This window comes from Balaenoptera acutorostrata, chromosome 19 (genome assembly GCF_949987535.1).
Source record: "Balaenoptera acutorostrata chromosome 19, mBalAcu1.1, whole genome shotgun sequence".
Lineage (NCBI taxonomy): Eukaryota > Metazoa > Chordata > Mammalia > Artiodactyla > Balaenopteridae > Balaenoptera > Balaenoptera acutorostrata.
The window spans coordinates 54379482-54400223 of NC_080082.1; the positions used below are offsets into that span (position 1 = coordinate 54379482).

Sequence of the window (20742 nt, forward strand, 5' to 3'; positions counted from 1 at the left end):
GGCCCTGGCAGTGAAAGTGCTGAGTCCTAACCACTGGACCTCCAGGGAATTCCCTGATATTGTTATTCTTGCCACTCTTCAGTTGAGTTCTTCCTGGACCCACAAGACACCTTCCTGAAACCCTTCCCACCTAACTCCAAATATTTTAGGATTTATCCCTAATGAGTCTGAAGGCCACTATTATCATGACTCCTGTTTTCTTAACAGTTCCTTTCCTTCCTCCCCCATTTCCTCTTCAACTGAGATGGTTACCCCTGATCTTTACAGCTGTTGCAGGGTGGAAGAGATTCTTAAAGAGGGTTGGCTATGCAGGTGGGAATAGTGAATTGGGTCAGACAGAGGACTGGTTTGTGCTCTGAACAGTTTTTAAGGTTGTACCCTAAAGGTAACTCTCCAAGCATTATACCACATCAGAGGACAGCTAGGCTGGTAATTTTTAAACTGTGCTCCATGGAATCCCAGGTGTCCGTGGAGTTACCCCCTACCCTAGTGGGGGCTTAGAGGGCGAGGTCAAGCTGGACCTCTTCTCTGACTCTCCCATCTCCTTGCTTCAACCAGAGCAGTTCTGCTTCATTTGGTTTTGTATGTTGGGATTCTGTAGAACCCAATCACAGATAGATCTCCAACCTTTTGAAGGGCAAGAGAGCATGTCCTCAGGCAGCTGGGGCCCCTGATTGCCCAGGTGGGTTTCCATCTGAGGTTGTTATCACACCTTTTAGCCTCTGGCAGACTAATTGTCCCCAGTGGGGATGGTGTCGTTTTGCATTAAAAAGCTACCTCTAGTCCCAAGAAACACCCTTCTAACTGGCCATTTTTTGTTTTAAGATGTCATGGACAATATTACCATGCAGAACCAATTCTATGAGACGCAGGTCATCAAGAAAGAGAACGAGTCAGGCTACGAGAGGAGAACGCTGGAAATGGATCAGCAGCAGCAGGCCTATCGCCCAGGTGGGAAAACGCACGTGATCTGTCTCTCTTGAAGGAAATGGAATCTATGTGTGGTGGCCCTTACCTTCTGCCTAGTGCCTATCTTCCCAGAGACTTTGCATCTTTCTCTTGGGCATTCCACTTGGGCTTTGTCACTCTGGCAAGGTCTTTTTGAAGGAAAGAACTTAGTCCCACTCCCAAGTGTTAGGAGAGGGGAGTCTTCAAGGTATGTTTTCAGATGTTAGTACCAACACCCTAGAGAGTTGAGACCTGGAGGCCAATATGTGAGTCTTACTTAGAATCTTAGAATGTGGAAGCCAGAAAGGACCTTCTAAATCTAGTCCAGTGTTTCCCACGTTCTGAAGAGTATCATTCCAGGAGATGTTATTAGGGACTTCTCAGAAAAAGTTTCCTTGGACAAACGCATCTGAAAAATGCAGCGTATTCTATACCACCTCTGGGAGAGTCACTGTGCTCATTAGAGCATTAAAGATGCTGAGAAGTCCTGGATTGGGAAAAACTCTGTCACATTGTTTAAACCCAGGATTTCCCAAGCATGAAAATGTGTCTTTGTAGAACAAAGTTCCCTGTAGTGCCAGTTTGGGAAACACAATTGTAATGTAGCTGTCTCCCCATTTTACAGATGGGGGAGGTGGCAGGGCCAGGGTTGGAACCAAGAAACTGGCTTCTGGGCCATTGCTCTTGGTCAGTAAGCAGCACTCCTCACCAGTAGTGTCCTAGTATTGGGGAAGCAGGGTCCTACCGCTGAGTAATGACAGAGCCAGGACTGGCTCTCAGTGTTGTGCTCCTTTCACTGTGCTGTGGCCCTAGTGCCTTTTCTTAGTGAATCTAGCTGGTTCTGTCTGATTCCATTCTGGTTCATCCACAAAGTGAAATCCCCCGACATTTCTTGTGGGTGGCTCAGGATTTTAATGAATGTAGGTTAAACCGTAGATTTGTGTCAGGCTCTGTGAGACTTGTGGGATCATTTGGCCCAAGGAGAGTATTTTCCGTGCAGACATTTATGAAGGGCTCCTGTGAGCCCAGCGCTGTGCTGGGAACCATGGAAGTTCTCTTCAGGTGAGTGAGCACCATCTCTGCCCTAGCAAACGAGGAGCCTTCTCTGAGAGATTTGGTCTGCATGCCAAAGCCAGGGAGTGACCCAAGGTGGTCTTGAGCTGAATGCTGAAATGTGTAGATGTGAGTGATCCACAGCATCCATAGGCGCTGTGAGAGAGATGAGGCGGGACTGCATCCACGGGTTTCTCTGGGTAGGCACGGATTCTTGGAGTCTGCCTGAGACTGGGATTTTCCTGTGGTCCACAGCATGTTATCCCATCCTGACTTCCTATTTGTGGTGTGACTTAATGAGACCATCACACCTGTGGGCTGGCTTAACTGCAGACCCTCCCTTCTGGAATGATTCTGGGCTTTGTAACAGAGTGATTAAAGCCGGTAGAGTTAGCTGTGGGACCACAACACTGTTGAATTGACTTTCTCCCCTCCATTGCTAGACTGAAGAAACTTTGTAAGAACTGAAGTGAAGAGATTCTTTGGGAGGAGAAATTAGAGAATGTGGAACTGTGGAATCTTAGAAGTCTTTGGGGCTCCCTCCCACTTGGTGCAGGCCAAGGTAGCTGCCAACTTTCCTGGGGCCTTTGGCAAGGTAGCCAAGGCAGTCATTCACCTTTGGGTAGGCCCTTAGCGAGCTTGTCCTTGTTTAGTGCTGAAGTCCCCGCTCCCTCCCCACGAAGCCTGAGGGTTATCTGACTGACATCTGTTACCCCATCAACTGCTGGTGCTGACGTGCCTGGATGGCCATCCCCAGCCTCCCTTTAGTCTAGCCCTGTTACCCAGGACAGCCGTCTTGGCTCCCTCAGCAGGCTTCCGTTGAATTCAGCAAGCTGCCCGTGCCCAGACCTCATCACCATAGTCGGGATCCTGCCAGTGTCTCCTGCGGTAAAGGGGACCAGAAAAGTGATAGCTGAGGAGTTTCTGAGTGTCTTGACCATCTGGATTTGTTCTGACAGTAGAAGTGAAGACAGAGATGAAGCAAGAGGCACCCACCAGCTTCCTCCCGCCCGAAGCATCTCAACTCAAACCTGACAGACAGCAGTTCCAGAGTCGCAAGAGGCCTTACGAAGAAAACCGGGGACGGGGGTATTTCGAGCACCGAGAGGATAGGAGGTGGGTCTGTGAGGCAGGAGTCACCTGTTTTCCAGTAGGTCTCTATGTCTGTAGCCTGGTGCCCCCGTCACCTTCGTACTAGCCGGGAGGGGCAGAGCAGAGTTCTCCCTGCCCTCACACTCTCCCCCAGTTCTTCCTGCACTCGCTACCAGGTTCAACTTTGCTAAATATTTGGTCCTTCCCTCAGTTCTTCCCTTCCCATTACTTGCAGGGTAAAGTTCAAACACAAGTGAGATGCCAGCATGCCTTTTCAGTCCTTTGCCCCACTGCCCTGCAGTCCAGCACAGTGTTCTGTTCTTAACAGTTGCTTGATATCCCTCAGTTGAAAGAAAGATTTATTTCCTCATCTACTCCGAAACACACCCCTTCCATCCATCTGTTCATTCATTCATTCATTATCAGCACTCATAGTGCTTTCACACGTGCCCACCCTTGGACTAGACCCTGGAGGCACAGGTGATTTGGACAGTGGGTTTTGCGTGAGGGTCAGGAGCTCATGGGTGGGAGTGGCCTCCCCCCTGGTCATTTCCTTTTCCCTTTCCTGACAAGCCTTCTCCCTCCCTTCGCCCCCAGGCTCAGACCTACCCCTTCCTCCTTCCCTCCTTCAGCTCCTGTGTGAAGCCTTTTCCATTCAGGGAAACTAGGAATGATCACTCCTTCTCTATTCATCTGAGCTGGTCATCTGACACATTTTATTTCCTATCTGGTGGAGTTCATCCTTTAATTAGCTTGTGACTGTTTAAGACAGGGCCTGGGTCTCATGGCTGTGACTAAAGTCAGGAGATGGAACCCACCTCTTATGAGTTTCTCCTACTACCCCCCATAGAACAGAGGCCTAGAGCTACTTGCTGATGGAGAGCAGAGGAAGAGCACTTGCTTTCCTCCAGGGGTGACAGAGAAAGCTTCCTAGGATAGACTTAGCATGTGATGATCTCTCTTCGCACCAGGCTCTGTGCTAGCCTTGGACTGGCAGGGTCAGAAGGGCACTCCACCCAAGGGACGCCTGCTGCTGGGGGAGTGCCGGGAGCTAGACGGGCACAGTGTACCTGGTCTGAGCGCATGGTGGGCTGAGGCCGTCCAGCCCGCCCCAGGCAGCACGCTGGACGTTAGACTCCGTGCTTCCACCCCTTGCCCTTATTCCCATATGTTGGAAACCACCAGTATTTTCACATAGTCCCTTTTAGTATTCTGGTAGGAGTGTCTCTTGTTCATAATTTAGGACACTTTTAAAGAGAAAGAGACTGAAAAAAATGGGTCATTTCAAATCCTTTCAGATGTGGAGTTTTAGGAAGCCTGGAATATGGACAAATTGTAATAAAAGGTTTATCTAAATTCTTACAGATTCCCACTCCTAGCCCAGTACTCTTTGGGCTACCATAGCCTCCCACTGGTAACACAGTTCAGCATGGAGGTAATTCTCAGCGTGTAAAGGGGTGGATCAGAATCTGGGGGTGTGAGAGAAGAGTCTTCTTGGAAAAGCTTTCTAAATGATTCTGATGGCCCTTGTTAGCAGAGCAGGCCCTCTTCAGTCCCTGACCCGACCCTAGGAGTTAACAGTCATTGCTCTCACTGCAAGGATATAAGGTTCCAGAGTTCTTCTGCTAACCTCTGTGGCAAGAACTTGAAATCCAGGAAGCAGCTTGGAGGCCACTTGTAAATTCAAGCAGAACCTTCAGTTCCCTTCTTCCCTTGTCCGTCCGTTCTCATGTAACTTAATACCTCTATATGACACAGGGGCCGCTCTCCTCAGCCTCCCGCTGAAGAGGATGAAGATGACTTTGACGACACCCTTGTTGCCATCGACACATGTGAGTCTTTGGAGTGCCTGTTTGATACTGCCTTCCAGTCAGTATTGGGAGGCTGCCTTAACCTTCACAGAATTCCTGCCCAGCACCATCCAGAGCCAGTGTTAGTTCCGATGTGAGAAACAGCAGAGCTCTGGAATGAGGGTGCTGGTTTGGAGACAGAAGATCTGCTCTCAGCTCTAACTGTGAGATTCTGGGCAAGTCATTCTACTTCTCTGAGCTTCTCTTCAGGGAGGAATAATCCTGCCCTAATACCTCAGAGGACTTTGAGTGACACTCATCAAAGAGTGGATACCAGAGCAAGTTGGAAAACCCTAGCACCCTGTAAACACGGAGGGAGGGTTGTCATTTAAGCGGGAAGGGAACCTGAGTGCTGCTGAGGAAACTTAACTCTTTGACGGCCGTTTCCCCAGTTTCCATCAGCTGCTCACGTTCCTGGTGAAACCAATGCCGTTTTGTCTTCTCAGGCATTAACCTGGCCTGCCCTGGTCTCCTCCAGTTCAGTTTTCTTTCCTCTGGATAAGTGGCTTTCCCCTTGACTGTGCATCTAAACACTTGGGGGAATGAATATAGAGGTCCTGTCCCTCCTCAGACCTCCTAAGACGAATTCTAAGTGGTAGAGCCTGTGAATCCGAATTTTTAAACACACCCAGAAGCCCAGTCAAGTCTGAGAACTGCACTTTTCAACAGAGCGGAAAGTTAACAGCAGTTCATTCATGTACTTCTTTACGTAGCTCATGTTTATAGACCAGTGGCTACGTGCTTTGGAAGAGATAAAGACATCTCGTACACAGTCCCTTCTATCACAAGATCTCAAAGACAGCATACCCAGAGTAAAGCTAAACATTTTTTAAAGTATTGGGTGGCGGTGGTCCATGAAGCAGCATCTGATCAAATGCCAGTTGTACAGACCATGGCACTCAGCCTTTAGAGAAAGGAGAGAGCCTACTGGACGAGATGGTCAGAAAAGACTTGAAGAGGGGGGAGAGTCCGAGCAGCAGAGTCCTAGGCCCACACGAGGAGGTGGGAGTCTGTGGTGCACCTGACAGTGGTCCTGGGTGGTGGGTGTGGATCAGGGTCAGATGTTTGTGCAGCTGTTGGCAGCAGGAGTCTGGCTTCCACACTAATAGAGTTAGCATGGGAGATGGTTAAAGTGTATGGCAGTGGGGATTAACCTTTTTAAATTCTAAAATCCCTTGAAACTGGTAAGAATATGGACCCTCTCCCTAGCAAGTGTACATCCCCATTAGAAGTATGTGTGTATTATATCCAGGGGCCCCCCCTGACAGCCATCCTGGGACCTCAGCCAGGTGAAGAACCCTCGTTCCTATGTGGAGTGGCTGCTTTCGTCCTGTGCAGGCCAGTTTGCAGTAGTCCAGGGCCTTTGTGCTAAAAGGGAGACTGGTTAGGGGATGCGGCTGGCTTCTCATGAACCTGCCCCCACAGTGTGTCAGCTTGTGTACTCCTGGTTAACACTCTTGGGGAACTTACCTCTGCCTGTGCCTGTCCCTCTCGGGACCATTAAAACATCAGCCAAATACAGGCTTTTTCCTCCACAGATAACTGCGACCTCCACTTCAAGGTGGCCCGAGACCGGAGTAGTGGCTACCCACTTACAATTGAAGGTTTTGCATACCTGTGGTCAGGAGCCCGTGCCAGCTATGGGGTCAGAAGGGGCCGTGTGTGCTTTGAGATGAAGGTGAGTGGGAGCAACCAGACGGGATAGGGACAGAAAATAGGTCCATCCTTTGGAATAGCCTGTCACCAACCACCTTGGTCAGAGCCATGATTGCAAAAGAGATTTGATTGAGCATGGACTGTGTCCCAGCAAAAAGAAAAAAAAAGTAAAATGAACTCAGAACTATGTCATTGCTAAATAATATATGGGGAAAGCAGGCCGACCATACATTGCTTCATCAAACAGATTTTTCCTTGATGGGGTTTGACCCAGGAATTGTATAGCCAACCATTCTAGGGATGACGTATTTGTAGACCTGGGAAAAGGAGTTGTTTGGAAGAACAGTGAGCTAGAAAGAGTTGCTCATCACCAGTTAAAGGGAGGCCAGGGAAGAGTGGGAAAAAGAAAGGTTCTGCCATCAGGTCATCCTTTACCATCATCTCTCCACAGTTCCACGTCCGGTTATGTTTATGAAAATAATATGTGCTCGTGTTTAATAAAGTTCAGAAGGCACAAAAGAGTATAGGGTAAAAACCGGAGGTATACTCACTTCCTCCCAATCCCCATTCTACCCTCCAGAGATACCTTATGTGTTAACAATTTCTTGTGTATCCTTTGCACATCCGAACTTACTTATGATAGGTGATACTTACAGAACACATTGCATGTGCTAGATATAGTGCCAAGTTCTTTTCATGGATATCTCCATTAATCCTCACAGTATCATCATGAAATACGTACTGTTGTCCCCCATTTTTCAGAGGTGGAAGCTAAGACCAAGGGTTATCGTATTTGCTTGGCTAAGACGTTGATTCTAAGTTGCACGTTGTTTTGTGCTACTCGTAGAGAAACACTCCCAATTATACTGACAGAGGGCTTTCACACATCAATTGTAAGATATATCCTGACTTTGGAGATGTTAAAATGTGAAAAATGTGTGTGCAAAAGTCAGTGACATAGGGTAACTTTCCGAAAGCCACAATCTAATGCAGATAGATATTGGTTATTAGACAGTCTAACCTCTGATTTAATTAAAGGTTAAGTCAGAAGGTACCTTTTGTTTTTCTTTTTAGTTTTTATTTATTTTTGGCTGCATTGGGTCTTCATTGCTGCACTCAGGCTTTCTCTAGTTGCGGCGAGCAGGGGCTATTCTTAGTTGCGGTGCATGGGCTTCTCATTGCGGTGGCTTCCCTTGTTGCAGAGCAGGGGCTCTAGGCACGTGGGCTTCAGTAGTTGTGGCACGTGGGCTCAGTAGTTGTAGCTCGCAGGCTCTAGAGCGCAGGCTCAGTAGTTGTGGCGCACGGGCTTAGTTGCTCCACGACATGTGAGACCTTCCCGGACCAGGGATCGAACCTGTGTCCCCTGCATTGGCAGGCAGATTTTTAACCACTGCGCCACCAGGGAAGTCCCCAGAAGGTACCTTTTATTCTTTCTGCTGCTTTTACTTAGTACTGTATCTTGGACATTTTTCCGTACCCCAGTGTATCAGCCCTGCCTCATTCTTTTTAGCCGCTGCACCACGTTCTGTGTCAGGGATGTGCCATGATGTGGCCAGTGCCTTCCAGGTGGTTTCTGCTCCCTCCCTCCTCCCTCCCTCCCTTTTCAACAGAAACACCGCCTCACTCAGTATTTTTGTGTGTATGTATCTATAGGATAAACTGGAAGTTGAATTGCTTGGTTATAGAGCATGTGCATTTGTAGTTAATAAAGACTGCTAACTTGCACTCCAAAGACATTGTACCAATTTATGTTTCTACGCCAAATGTTATGGGAGTCCCTGTTTCCCCTGCAGCAGGTGTTAAAACTAAAAAATAACTTTCTGAAATTCCCTTCTCTGTGGCCCTGAACTCTCCTAAGCCCTTTAGAGGCCCTGGTTTCAGTACAACAGGCCCTTCAGAGCAGTGTGGATACCTTTTCCCCAGCAACAAAAGCCATTCTTGTTTTGTTTTTTTTTTAACATCTGCGCACTTCCCTCCTGTATTGCCTCGTAACCCGTCAGCCTCCAGAGAATCACTTCTGAGCCCTCTCGTTCTCTGTTCCCAGATCAATGAGGAAATCTCTGTGAAGCACCTTCCATCTACAGAGCCCGACCCACACGTTGTCCGTATTGGTTGGTCCCTGGACTCCTGCAGCACTCAGCTGGGTAAGAGGAGGTCAGCCAGACAATCCAGAGAGTAGAGCAGGTGCCTCTGTCCCTGGATTCTCAAGCTTCCTAAGTTTCTCTTTCCCGCATTGGACCCAGAACAGAACTACCCTGGGATGGAACAGACAACAAGGATTAGGCTTGTGCTGCTGCCCATCTTCAGACATACAGCATTCAGTTGGAAGGACCACAGTGATATAACAACTTTTCTACAAAAATTTATCCTGCATCTTTAAGAAGAGGGTCCAAAGTTCTCTTTAGAAAACTGTTCCCTTTCTTAAAAAAAAAAAAAAAAAGACCAGTTGTCTCCTGTTCTCAAACCAAGCTGAAAGTAATAAGTTCCTCAAGTCCCATTAAATCCTATCTGGAATTTTCTGTCCAGAGCTTAACCCAGAGTAAAAGAGAAAGCAGAGACCAGTGGGGCCAGGGCTGGCTGGTGGAGAGAGGCAGGGGCTGCCTTGAGAGGTTTTGAATTTTCACAGAACCCCAGGCCTCAGTGACCTTCTGACCCCAAGTGACTGATTTCAGTGACCAATGCTGAGACCTTCCTCCTTGGTCATAAAAACATTCTGATTATGAAAATAACGTGTAAAGAAAAAAGTGAAAATGATGTGTGCTCCTTGTGAAAATTCAGGCCATTACAGAGGAGAAAAATGAAAGTCCTTCTAAACCTGTGCGATAACGACCGATGTTAACATTTTCATCTGTAGTCTTCCAGACAGTTCCTTTGTCCTTTGTGTTTCTCAGATGGGGCACATTATACGGACTATTGTAACCTGATTGCTTTTTCCCACTTAATATCCATGGGTATATTTTTGTAAATAAATATAGCTTTTTTGACCACTGCATAATTTTTCACTTTACAGTTGTATCACTTATTTATCAATGTTTTGTAGGTCATTTAAGTTGATTGCAAATTTTTGCTGTTAAACACTTGAGCTGTCCTTGTGTGTAATTAGTCTGATCTTTAAAAGTAGAAATGCTAGGTTAAAAACAGTGAGCACTTTTCATTTTGATACGTATTAGCAGTTTTTATTTAAGATTCATGTGTCATCTCCTTTTATCTTTCTTTCAGTTTTGAGGAATAAGTGGAAAGTAGTTGATACAGATAAAGATACAAAGCCCAGAACAGTGGAGCAGATGTCCAAGGTTACACAGCTGATTCATACTAGAACTGGGCCTGGAATTCATGCTGTTGGCTCCTGCTTTACTGGCAGGATGCTCCTTGGGTTCCTGGCCTAGGATCTCTCTGTAACCCAGATGTCAGCCAGGGCCCTTGGGGTCTCAGTCATATTGCATCGGCACCCAGTTCTATAGCCTAAGGCAATCCAGTACCTTTCCTAGGGGTTAGACCTCATGGTCTGCAGAAGCAAAATCCTTTTCCTGATTTCTGACCAAAAGTTGACGCCATTAGGAGACTTAACTGAATATTGAATGTCACAGCGAAGGGATGCATCACAGTATACAACCTTCCTCCATCCCAGCTCCTCTCTTCCCTCCTCCCTTTTTTTTTTTTCCAAATTCTCCCTTTCTGTGCAAAGCAGTTCAGTTCAGCTCCTACTCCCAGACTTAACATCTAAAGCCATCAAGCCCTCAGAAGTTCTGCATAATGAGGGGCTTCCTCTCAACGGAACCTTTCTTACCTTCCCTGCCAAAAGCATCTGATTAGTAAAACTAGTAAAGAAAATGATTTTTTTATTTAAAACTACATGACAGCCATAAAGGCTGTTGTGACCATCGCAGGTTTAACCTGCCTTTGCCTGTTTCTTCCATCAGGCGAAGAGCCTTTCTCCTATGGCTATGGAGGCACTGGGAAGAAGTCCACCAGTAGCCGGTTTGAAAACTACGGAGACAAGTTTGCAGAGAATGATGTGATTGGCTGCTTTGCGGTGAGTGCTGGCAGCCTGTGGGAGTTGGCAGAACCGAATGTTGGTCCTGTCAGGTCAACCTGCAGACTTCTTTTTCAGAATACCTCTGTCCACTGTCTGCCCTGTGTCCAACCACTCTCGCCATACCTCTTTCTCTCTCTTTGATGCACTGGAATGTTTGCAGTCATTTTGTGCGAAATTCTGCCATTCTACCCCTTCAGGTCTTTTGTGCAAAGCCGTCAGGTGGCACCCTGAAGAAGTTTGGGGATGTCAGGTGTGCATAACCTTCCTCCCTTCTTAGATACCAGAGTTACATTTTCTAAACAGACTGAGGAATTTCTTATCTTTCTTTGCTACAGAATAGCCTGTCTGTTCTCAAAGGCAGTGATGTTGGCTCTTGTCCCACTTTAACATCATCTCATCCCAAAACTTCTTCCTTCCTTTACCTCACATTGTTTAAGCCAGGCTTCCAATAGTGCGTTGCCTTTGAGGACGGTGGGGATGGATGCAAAGCAGAACAAGATAGAGGGTGCCTGAACTGCTGCTGAAGTTCAGTCCCCAAGAGCAGTGACCAGCACTCACAGTGCTGTGGAGTGTGGCTGTTGCCTCTGGGGCCAGAATCCCTAGACCCAGACCCAGTCCCTGCTCTTCCATTCACAGCCCTGGACTACCCTCCCTGTATTTCAGTTTCCTCTCGATGAGAATCTTTGCATCTCCCCTAGAATTTCATGTGGAGTCATTAAGTTAACCCATTAGAAGCACTTACAACAACGTCTGGCACATAATAAATGCTCAGTAAATACTACTTAACACTATTATCACTAGAAGTTAAATGTTTGTAAAATGTGCCATGAAGCCCCAGGGAGGAGTGGCTAGCCAGGTGGATGCTTCTTGGTTTTGTTCCCTCTCCGCCCTCATATTTGTACACAGGTGCTCTTTTTCTTTCTTTCTGTCTTTTTTTTCCCCTCTTCGAAATAATTTCAAACTTAAGGAAAAGCCATGGAATTCTCATAGAGCCCTGTCCAGATTCTGACATTTGCTTTACCATTTTTCCCAAATATATGTACATGTATGTATATGATTTTTATCTGACCTGTTTGAGAGTAGGTTGCCTACATTGTGTCTTTAGTCCTTAATACTTTAGCATGCATTTCTTAAGAATAGAGCTATTATCTTAACCACAGTACAGTTATCAAATTTAACATTGATTTAGTGCTATTACCCACTCCATAGTCCACATTTAAATTTTGTCAGCTGTCCCAACAACATCCTTTAGAGCAATTTGGTTTCTAGTTCAGGATCACGAATTGCATTCTATTGTCATGTCTTTTTAGTCTGAAACAGTTTCTCAGTCTTCCTTTGTCTTTCACAACCTCATTATCTTTTTAATAAAAAGCATGTTTTCTTAAACAAAAATTAACCATGTTTATATTCTGCACATTGTTCCAGACCTTGCATTTTTTTCCATTTAACAGTAAATCTCAGCTATCTTTCCCTGTATGCACAGAGAGTATAGATCTAGCTCAATTTAAACCATTGTTGAATAGTTAATAAATTCCTGTGGTATCCACAAATATCCAGAAATACAGAAAGGTATGCAGTATAAAGTCTTCTTCAGACCTTCCCCCTCCACCCATGGTTCACATATGCCCTCCCCTACACGTAAGCCCACTGGTACTCAGGATTTCTTTATCAAAATACAAGAAAGATGATTGTTATTTTTCTTCTTTTACACAAAAGGTAGCATATTATACATGTTATTTTGTATCTTTTTTTGTTTAACTATATATCTTAGAGTTATTTTTTTTAATATATCGCTACACAGAGGACTTCTTCGTCCTTTTATATAGTCTGTAGTCATTGTGTTGATCTACCATATTTATATTAACGGACATTTGGTTAGTTTCTCACCTTTTTACTTAGTAGCTGCCTAGTATTCTGATGCAGGTGTCAGTTTCCCCTGGTGGACCTGGAAATTATTTGCTGGAAGTCAGTGCTGCAGTGACAGCTTATCTTTTTCCCACTTACCAGAGTATCTTGGAGGGCTTTTCGTGTTCCCATACATGGATATCCTGTGTGATTTAGTCTCGCCCACTTTCCCTTTGGAGCACATTTAGCAGTGCTGGCATGAGCAATTTGCACATCTTTGCATTCTTGTGGGAATATGGTTGTAACATTTACCTCTGAAAGTATAACTTCTGAGTCAAAGGTGTATTTTTAATTTTTTTTTTTTTTTTTTTTTTTTCAAACCTTCTTGGGTTTGTCACGGTAGAAAGATGAAGGAAGGGGGGGGAAGGAGGCAGGGCCAGGGGTGAGGGGACTTGGGGCCCCCTCCTGCCCTGGACCGGGCTATGTAGGTCAGCTGTGTCGGGGCACCTCAGCTTTCTTAAAGGCTGCTGACGATTAATGGGGTGGCAGGGGGCAGTTTGTAGGGAGACCAGGAAGGGAGACACAGCTTCGAGCCTCAGGTCCCTGGAGGAGGGAGGGCAGGCTGTGAAGGGACTCGTATTTTTAATTTTTGATAGCTACCATAAAGACTGTACTCCAGGGAGGTTGTAGCAATTTAATGTTTCATCAGCATGTGACTGGGTTCCCCAGACTCTGTCCCATCTGAGCGTGAGGTTCTGTGAGTGTGTGGTAGTTTGGAACTTTAGGCCTGACTCTTGCTTCAGCCTGTTCATTTTTACTTCTACTTTTAAGATTCTATGTTCAGTTTCCTTTGTTTAAAGAATGCCATCACTTTAAAAGACTCAGAGTGAAGGGTTAGAAGGGGTGTGAAAAATCAGTGACCTGAAGGAACTGGTGGGGAGGACGTTTGTGTCAGAACTTGAGTTCTCAACATTCACAAAACAGAAAGGACAAAACGGCCTTCCAGGTAGAGAGAACAGTATAACTCACTTAAGCAAACCATAAGGAGTAAAATACTTGGAACCTCAGGGACGACACTAGGAGATGTGAAAGGTAAGGCTACAAAAGTGGCACACTTTGAATAATGCCAGGCTTAAGGACTTTGGGTCCTTAGGCCCTGGTGTGGCACTCAGGAATGGTTTTGCAGAAGTGACACAGCTACCCCTGCCTCTTTGACAGTTGGCGCTGTCGGTGGTGGGTTTGTCAGTTGCGGGTGCTGGTTTGCGTACAACATGGTAAGTTCCTATAGTGAAGCTGGTGGACGTAAGGAAGGCTAACCCCCACGATGTTCATTTCCGCAGTAGAGCAAAGGTGACCTGGGCCACTCTTGCTCAGGTGAGAAGACATGGCAGGGACCGTGCTGTGAGGATCGAGGCAGGATTTAGTCCAACAGATGTTTGTGTGTCTGCCCTGCGTGGTCTTGACCTGTGTGGGCGCTTACGGACACTTACAGATATAAAGGACTGTGTAGAACTGTGCCCTGTGAGCACTGAGGAGGGTGGTGAGGAGGCCCCTTGGGGGAAGGGGCTTCCACAGCTTCTCAAAGGGCAAGTCCCAAGGTGGTCTCTGCATGCAAAAGGGAGGGAATACCACATCTTGTACTTTTCTATCAGGAACCCGACCTTTGCTTCCATCTCCTGTATGATCCCAAGTTTTGAGTCTCCCGTAATTGTTAACCTTTACCCTGCAGCCAAAGTGATCTTTCTGAAACAGTTTTGACCAGGCCATTCCCCTATTTGAAACAAGTCAGGGGCTCTGCTCTGCTGCTGTCAGCACGAATCCAAACTTCTGAGGTAACAGAGAGCCCCTCCCTCGCTGAGAGCAGGGACCATGTCTCCTCCCCACCACTTTAGCCCAGAGCAGTGCCTGGCATCTTGGAATGAGAGCACGCATTCATTATGCACTCACTCTGTAGTAAGCACGTTCACCTGTTAAATCCTCAGAACAACTCAATGCAGTGTAGAATCTTATCATGGCCCCTCTTTTTTTTTTTAATAATTTTTTAAAATTTATTTATTTATTTATTTGGCTGTGCCGGGTCTTAGTTGTGGCACACAGGATCTTCGTTGCCGCATGAGGGCTCTTGCGGTGTGCGGGATCTAGTTCCCTGACCAGGGATCGAACCCAGGCCCCCTGCTTTGGGAGCTTGGAGTCTTAGCCACTGGACCACTAAGGAAGTCCCTGGCCCTTCTTTTTTGATAAGGAAACTGAAGATGGAGTAAATGGTAGAGCTGAAGCAGCCTGCCTTCCAAAACAGGATCTTAACCACTAAGCTGATCAGTAAGGACTCAATAAATTGTTGAATTAATGAATATGGTCCCTTCCTGGCTCTCCAGCTGTACCTGAAATTACTCCCCAACCCCCAACCCCCAATCCTGTATGCTTCAGCCAGTCTGACCCTACGTTCTCTCACTGCCAGATTTGTGCACAAACAACACTTCTCTTTAGGACTCTCTCCTCTCACCCCAGACTTGGCTCATTCCCGTTTATTGTTCAGGACTTGACTTCCTCCTCAGAGAATCTTGCTCCTGTGTAGGTGCTCTTACTGAATTAGGATGGTGTCCTTGTCTAATTCCCCACTAGGCTCTGAGCTGTGTCACGCCCGGATCACTGTAGACGTAAGCATCAAGAAGAGCATATAAATGAATGCACGTGTAGAGCTGGGCCTGACTTAAAAGGCCCTGGTGTGGCTTTCTTTCCATCTGTTATCTTGCTGGGGATGAGAATGGACAGGACCACTTTTGCCTTCCTCTCCATCTCAGGCTAGGCACAAGACTCAAATACTTGGAGCTTCCTAAAATTACACACTTCACATCCACCAGCTTTCTGGGCCTTGGGCAAGGAGGGCTTTGGGCTGGCTGCATGTTGTCTGAGCTGTTCCCTGGTGCTTCCCGATGCATCTGTACATTGAGGAGGGACGCACTTGAATCTGGGACGCCAGCTTTGTTTTCATTCCCTGCATCTGCTCTGACTTGTGCCTCCCAGTGCCTTAAGCAGAACATTGGCAGTTATCTTTCTCTGGCTTTTTTTTCCTAGGACTTTGAATGTGGAAATGACGTGGAACTTTCCTTCACCAAAAATGGGAAGTGGATGGGCATTGCCTTCCGAATCCAGAAGGAAGCCTTAGGGGGTCAGGCCCTCTACCCTCATGTCCTGGTGAAGAATTGTGCAGTGGAGTTCAACTTCGGGCAGAGGGCAGAGCCCTACTGTTCTGTCCTGCCAGGCTTCACCTTCATCCAGCACCTTCCCCTGAGTGAGCGAATCCGGGGCACTGTCGGACCAAAGAGCAAGGCAGAGTGTGAGGTGAGTGGGCCCGGAAGCCTGAATTGGTGGCCGCCTCTCCAGAGTCATGTTGCTGCCGAGACAGAGGGGAGACATTCAGCAGCTGAGTGTGGTGAAAGCTGCTGTGAGAGTTAGGTGAGGGCTGTGGGTGTGTGGCTTAGTCCAAAGAGGGAGGGACCAAAGTAAGACACCTAAATGTCAGAAAGATTCCAAAAGGAAGTTGCCACACTGCTCCTCGGGTGTGGTCAGAATCTTGGAAAAGGAGTCTTTCCTCTCAGCGGAAGAGGGTGTGAAGGTACTTCCTGGTGAGCGAGTTCTTGGAGGAGGTTGTGCAGCTCCACGCTCCCATCCAAGGCTCTCCGAGGACAAAAATGGCAACTGGACTTAGAGCTGATTTGGCTGCAGAAGCTGTACTGGTGGTCTTTGTCCTCAAATAATGTTTCTTTCTGATATATGTGATTTTGTGTTTATTCTAGAAAATTAAGAAATATAAAGAAAATTAAAGTTTCCTTTAATTCCACCATCCACAAATAAGTTTCCTTTGAAAGTTTTGGAGCTTATCCTATGCCTTTTGCTGTGCTAGGTGCCATTTATACACACACACTTACAGTTGAGATCTCATGGTATAAGCATTTTGATATCCTGCCCTTTCACTTAATGTTATTTTGTGAGCTTTGTCCCACCATATGAACACCTCTTTTGAAACTCATTGTTATTAGCCTCACTGTTTTCCTCGTTTTGGGCATTTTGGTTACATCCAGTGTTTGCCAAATTGTAAACGTACTGATTAGAAATGATTCTCGTCCTTATGCATACAGTCTGTCCCCATCTGAGACTCCAGGAAGGTTGTACCACTCCTTGTGCCTATTCCGTGGGCCTTTCCCTTTCAGAGGCCCCTGAATCCTGCCTAAACAAATGTAAATACTCATAAGAGCAGGCCCTCTGCTGAGAGTCTGACAACCCTCATCTCTTTGAATCCCAACAACAGTACTATGAGGTAGACGCTCTTATTGCTTCCATTTCCCAGAGGTGGCCATGAGGTTTAGAGTCACCCTCACGGTCACCGTCAAGTCAGGGTGATGCCAGGCTGCCATGCCACACACTGTTCCTGGTTCACAGTGTCCCTCCTGGGCCTGTTGTTATAGATTCTGATGATGGTGGGCCTGCCTGCCGCTGGTAAGACCACATGGGCCATCAAACATGCAGCCTCCAACCCCTCCAAGAAGTACAACATCCTGGGTACCAATGCCATCATGGATAAGATGCGGGTAAGGATAGCCCCTGGTCTCTCCTTATCCACCTCCCACTCCCTGAATACTGCTCAGCAAACAGGAGCACCCACCCCTCACCACCCCCTGCCCACAGGTGATGGGCCTACGCCGTCAGAGGAACTACGCCGGCCGCTGGGACGTCCTGATCCAGCAGGCCACCCAGTGCCTCAACCGCCTCATCCAGATCGCTGCCCGGAAGAAACGCAACTATATCCTAGATCAGGTACTTACTGGTGACTGTCACGCCCCAGGAGAGGGAGGGGGCCATTGGGTGCCTGGGAATTCCTCTCTGGTCCTTGTATTTTTTTCCCCATAATGCTCTGGGACTGCAGTACTGGTTGGAGGTCAGCCACACATGATGGCACAGTCCCAGACTCTTCACACAGCTTTCTGAGTCTGGTCTGCAAGCAGGGGTCTGGAGCAGCAATCCAGGCCTAGCTCAGGCCCCAAGCAGCACAAAAGAACATTTTGTGAGAGCAAATTTTGTGAAGTGGAAAAGCATGGATTTCTGAGCCAGACAGACCTGGGCTTGAATCCCAGCTCTGCCGCCTCCTAGCTGCGTGCCTGTGGGCAGCTGACTTTATGCTCTGAGTCTCCTGGTCTGTAAAAAACACAGCTCAAAATGGTGCCCACACACCTCACATGGGGACTGGCACATAGTAGCTGGAGGTGGTTGTTAACCTACAGAATAGGTGTGTCCCAGCTTCCCTTAGCATGTTTTATGACTGTCAGGTATCTCTATGTCACGTATTTTTTACCTGCATTTCAATGAAGAGCAAGGTTCTTAACATTAGGCAATTTGGGAACTTTTGAAATTAAACACAGAATTTTGTATGAAGATGCAGATATGTTTGTTTGTTTTGGTTTTTGGCCTCACTGCATGGCGTGTGGGATCTTAGTTCCCTGACCAGGGATCCCATGCCCCCTGCATTGGAAGCGTGGAGTTTTAACCACTGGACCACCAGGGAAGTCCCAGATATGTTCTTTTTTTAACTAAAAAGTTTTGAGTTGGGATAGGAAGATCGTCCATGGCTTTCGGCATTCTCAAAAGTATGAGTGACCCAAACATGGTTAAAGATCACTGTCTCAGGGTAATGAGTGCTTCATGTTTACCACCTATGAGACCTCCTTGACGTTTGTCCTGAGGGCTTTCTCAAGTAGCAGATTTTGTATTTGAGGATGTACAAACAAGCCTCTGTTCCCCCTCAGCCTTGTATTTATGTTTTTTTAAAAACCTGTAAGTGTGCAAATATGTAAACTAAGTAGCACCCCCAGCCTGGCAGCCTCAACTGGAGTGCCTTCCGTATGTGTGGTCCTGGGTACTTGGTTACCATGAGTTCAAAGGGCTTCTGATGAGGGTGGAGCTGGCTTTAGTGGTTGACTGATCAGAAAGGTGGTTGGAGGGACTTCCCTGGCGGTCCAGTGGTTAGGACTCCACGCTCCCACTGCAGGGGGCCCAGGTTCGATCCCTGGTCAGGGAACTAGGATCCCACAAGCCGCATGGAGAGGCCAAAAATAAATAAGTAAATTAAATTAAAGCCAACTTCCAACCTTTTTTTTGAAAAAAAAAAAGGAAGAAAGAAAAGTGGTTGGAAACTCCAGGGGATCAAGGTGCTTTTGCATAGGAGTGAGCATCTTACACAAAACAATTAAACAATTAAGCAGGAGCTTCTGGGTTGGTGAACAAGTGGAGATTTGGGGAGGGTGGCACCTTCAGGGAGCATGGAAGTTCTGTGCCCCTTCCCGCATAGCTTGCCCTTTGCGTCTGTTCCATCTGGCTGCTCCTGCATTATATCCTTTTATAATATGCTGGTAATCTAGTGTTTAGAGTTGAAAAATTGATGCCTCGATATCCAACCTTTGAAAGGAGTACATAGTAAGAACTTATTCTTAAAGACAAAAAATGGCTGCTGGCTGGTGATAGTTCTTTATGACAGACAAATTAAATGATCTTGCCAAGCAGTTAGGTACTGAGAGTAGAAATCTGGTTTGTTGATGAGACAGTTATGCTCAGTTGGCCAAGGCTATGCAATACAATTGGCATTCTTCTGTGATGGTGGAGATGTGAGATTTACCCTGGGTTCTGCTTTCCTGGAAAGTAGACATGAAAAGGTGTACTACTTTTATCCAGTGACCAATGCCGCAACCATGGGATTGAACCCTGAAGACTCACATTTGTGAAGAAGACAAGACATGATCCCATAATAGTAAATTTTGATTAAAAAACTACTAACTGGGCTAAAGTTTAGAATATATTTATGGGGGAAGGGGACGGTTGGGCACAGGGTAGTCCAAGAGCTACTCAGGGCTGCTGCCCCAGCTCAGCCCCGTCCGTAACGCATACAGCCAGCCTTCTCCGCCGTTGAAGACTTTGTTTGTTTGTTCGTTTGTGAACCCTGGCCTCCCTGTGCCCCGTTTTTCTTGTCAGGGCATTTTGGAGTTCTGGTCCAGCTTGGCCCCAGTGGGATTCTGTCCTGAAAGAGAGAGCAGTGGTGTTTTGATACCTTGAGAATTCCTTTTTTGGATACCCCAGCAAGTCTTCCCTGCCTGTCTTTCTCAGTTTACTAGTTAAATCAGCTGTGAAACCCATTTCAAATATGTGGCCCGTGGAGAAAGTTTATAATCCTAGGGGTTATAATTGTCTTAACATCTCTGTCCAGCATTTCAAAGTGGGCTTTCTCTAGAGGTCAGGGCCCCAGCCCCTCAGCCAGGCACAGAACAGTTGAGCACAGTGAAGACTTGTCATTGGCCCTCTCAGCTTACGCTGCCTTGTTCAGGGACAGGGTCCAGGGCTGTTCCAGGTGCACCTGCGGTCTTCAGGGCTGCTGGCCTCCTGGTGGAGGAACATGCAGGTCAGGGCAAGTGTTCTAGGCCAACAGCAAGGCCAAAGAACCTAAACTCTGAAGGTGGGGGAGCAGGGCTCTCTGGTTAGCCACAGATTGGAGGATTGACTTGGGGCCCGAAACTAGAGACTGCTGAGGCCTGGGAAGCGGTCTGAAGCCAGTGGTTCGACCTGTTTTGGCTTAAACCCCAAAAAGCGTGTTCCAGAAAACCCTGGGTGGGTGAGCGTGTGTGTAGGAGATACAGAGCAGGCCCCAGGCCAGACCCTGGCATTTCCTACCCCAGCAGCCTTGGCAGCGAGGGTAAGTTGATGCTCAGCTGTCTCCTGAGTTACACGGGGTTCCCAGAGCAGAAACTGGTACTACAGGCAAAGTCCCTGCGGCCCCTGCATCTCAGCCCAGCACCATCTTTTTTCTTCTCTGGTTTTTCCTGAGTGGTCAGGCCTCCTCACATTCGGCTCTTCTGGGTCTCCTGTTGGTAGTTTGACCTCAGAAATGCCCCTCCTTGAGAGGGGAGGAGAACGTAGCTACAGAAGCCAAGCTAGGCCAAGTGAACCGTGTAGTTGGGGCTTTTACCTACGTTCCATGGTGACCTGAGTACCCTCTTCAGATCATGTGGGTGTTAGAGCAGTGGAACAGCCGAGGAGAAAAAGAAAAGAAAGAAGAGGTAGGCCACATTGCTTCACGTGGCTCTGTTGCTAGTGGAAATCCTCTGGAATGAAACGCTGCCTGGCCTGTCCCTTGCCTACCAAGGTGCAGAGTAGGAGCTGGCCTCTGTGAGGCAGCAAACTTGCCTTCCTGGAGGCTTCTGAGAAGGCCCCTGCAGGGCC

General features: G+C 47.2%; 1 protein-coding gene across 8 annotated transcripts in view; it reads left to right on the forward strand.

Moving 5' to 3' along the window:
* The window catches only part of HNRNPUL1 (heterogeneous nuclear ribonucleoprotein U like 1), a 35669-nt gene that overhangs the window by 4950 nt on the left and 9977 nt on the right, over positions 1 to 20742 (forward strand). For 5 of the 8 annotated variants that reach the window (XM_057534928.1, XM_057534923.1, XM_057534926.1 and 2 more), the window contains exons 2-10: positions 826 to 951; positions 2961 to 3117; positions 4852 to 4925; positions 6482 to 6621; positions 8644 to 8743; positions 10520 to 10632; positions 15556 to 15822; positions 16947 to 17069; positions 17167 to 17295. In XM_057534928.1, the coding sequence (XP_057390911.1) occupies positions 831 to 951; positions 2961 to 3117; positions 4852 to 4925; positions 6482 to 6621; positions 8644 to 8743; positions 10520 to 10632; positions 15556 to 15822; positions 16947 to 17069; positions 17167 to 17295 (1224 nt within the window). In that variant the 5' untranslated portion in view covers positions 826 to 830. The remainder of the gene's footprint in view (positions 1 to 825; positions 952 to 2960; positions 3118 to 4851; positions 4926 to 6481; positions 6622 to 8643; positions 8744 to 10519; positions 10633 to 15555; positions 15823 to 16946; positions 17070 to 17166; positions 17296 to 20742) is intronic. The other 3 variants (XM_057534924.1, XM_057534929.1, XM_057534925.1) reach the window with 2 other exon arrangements.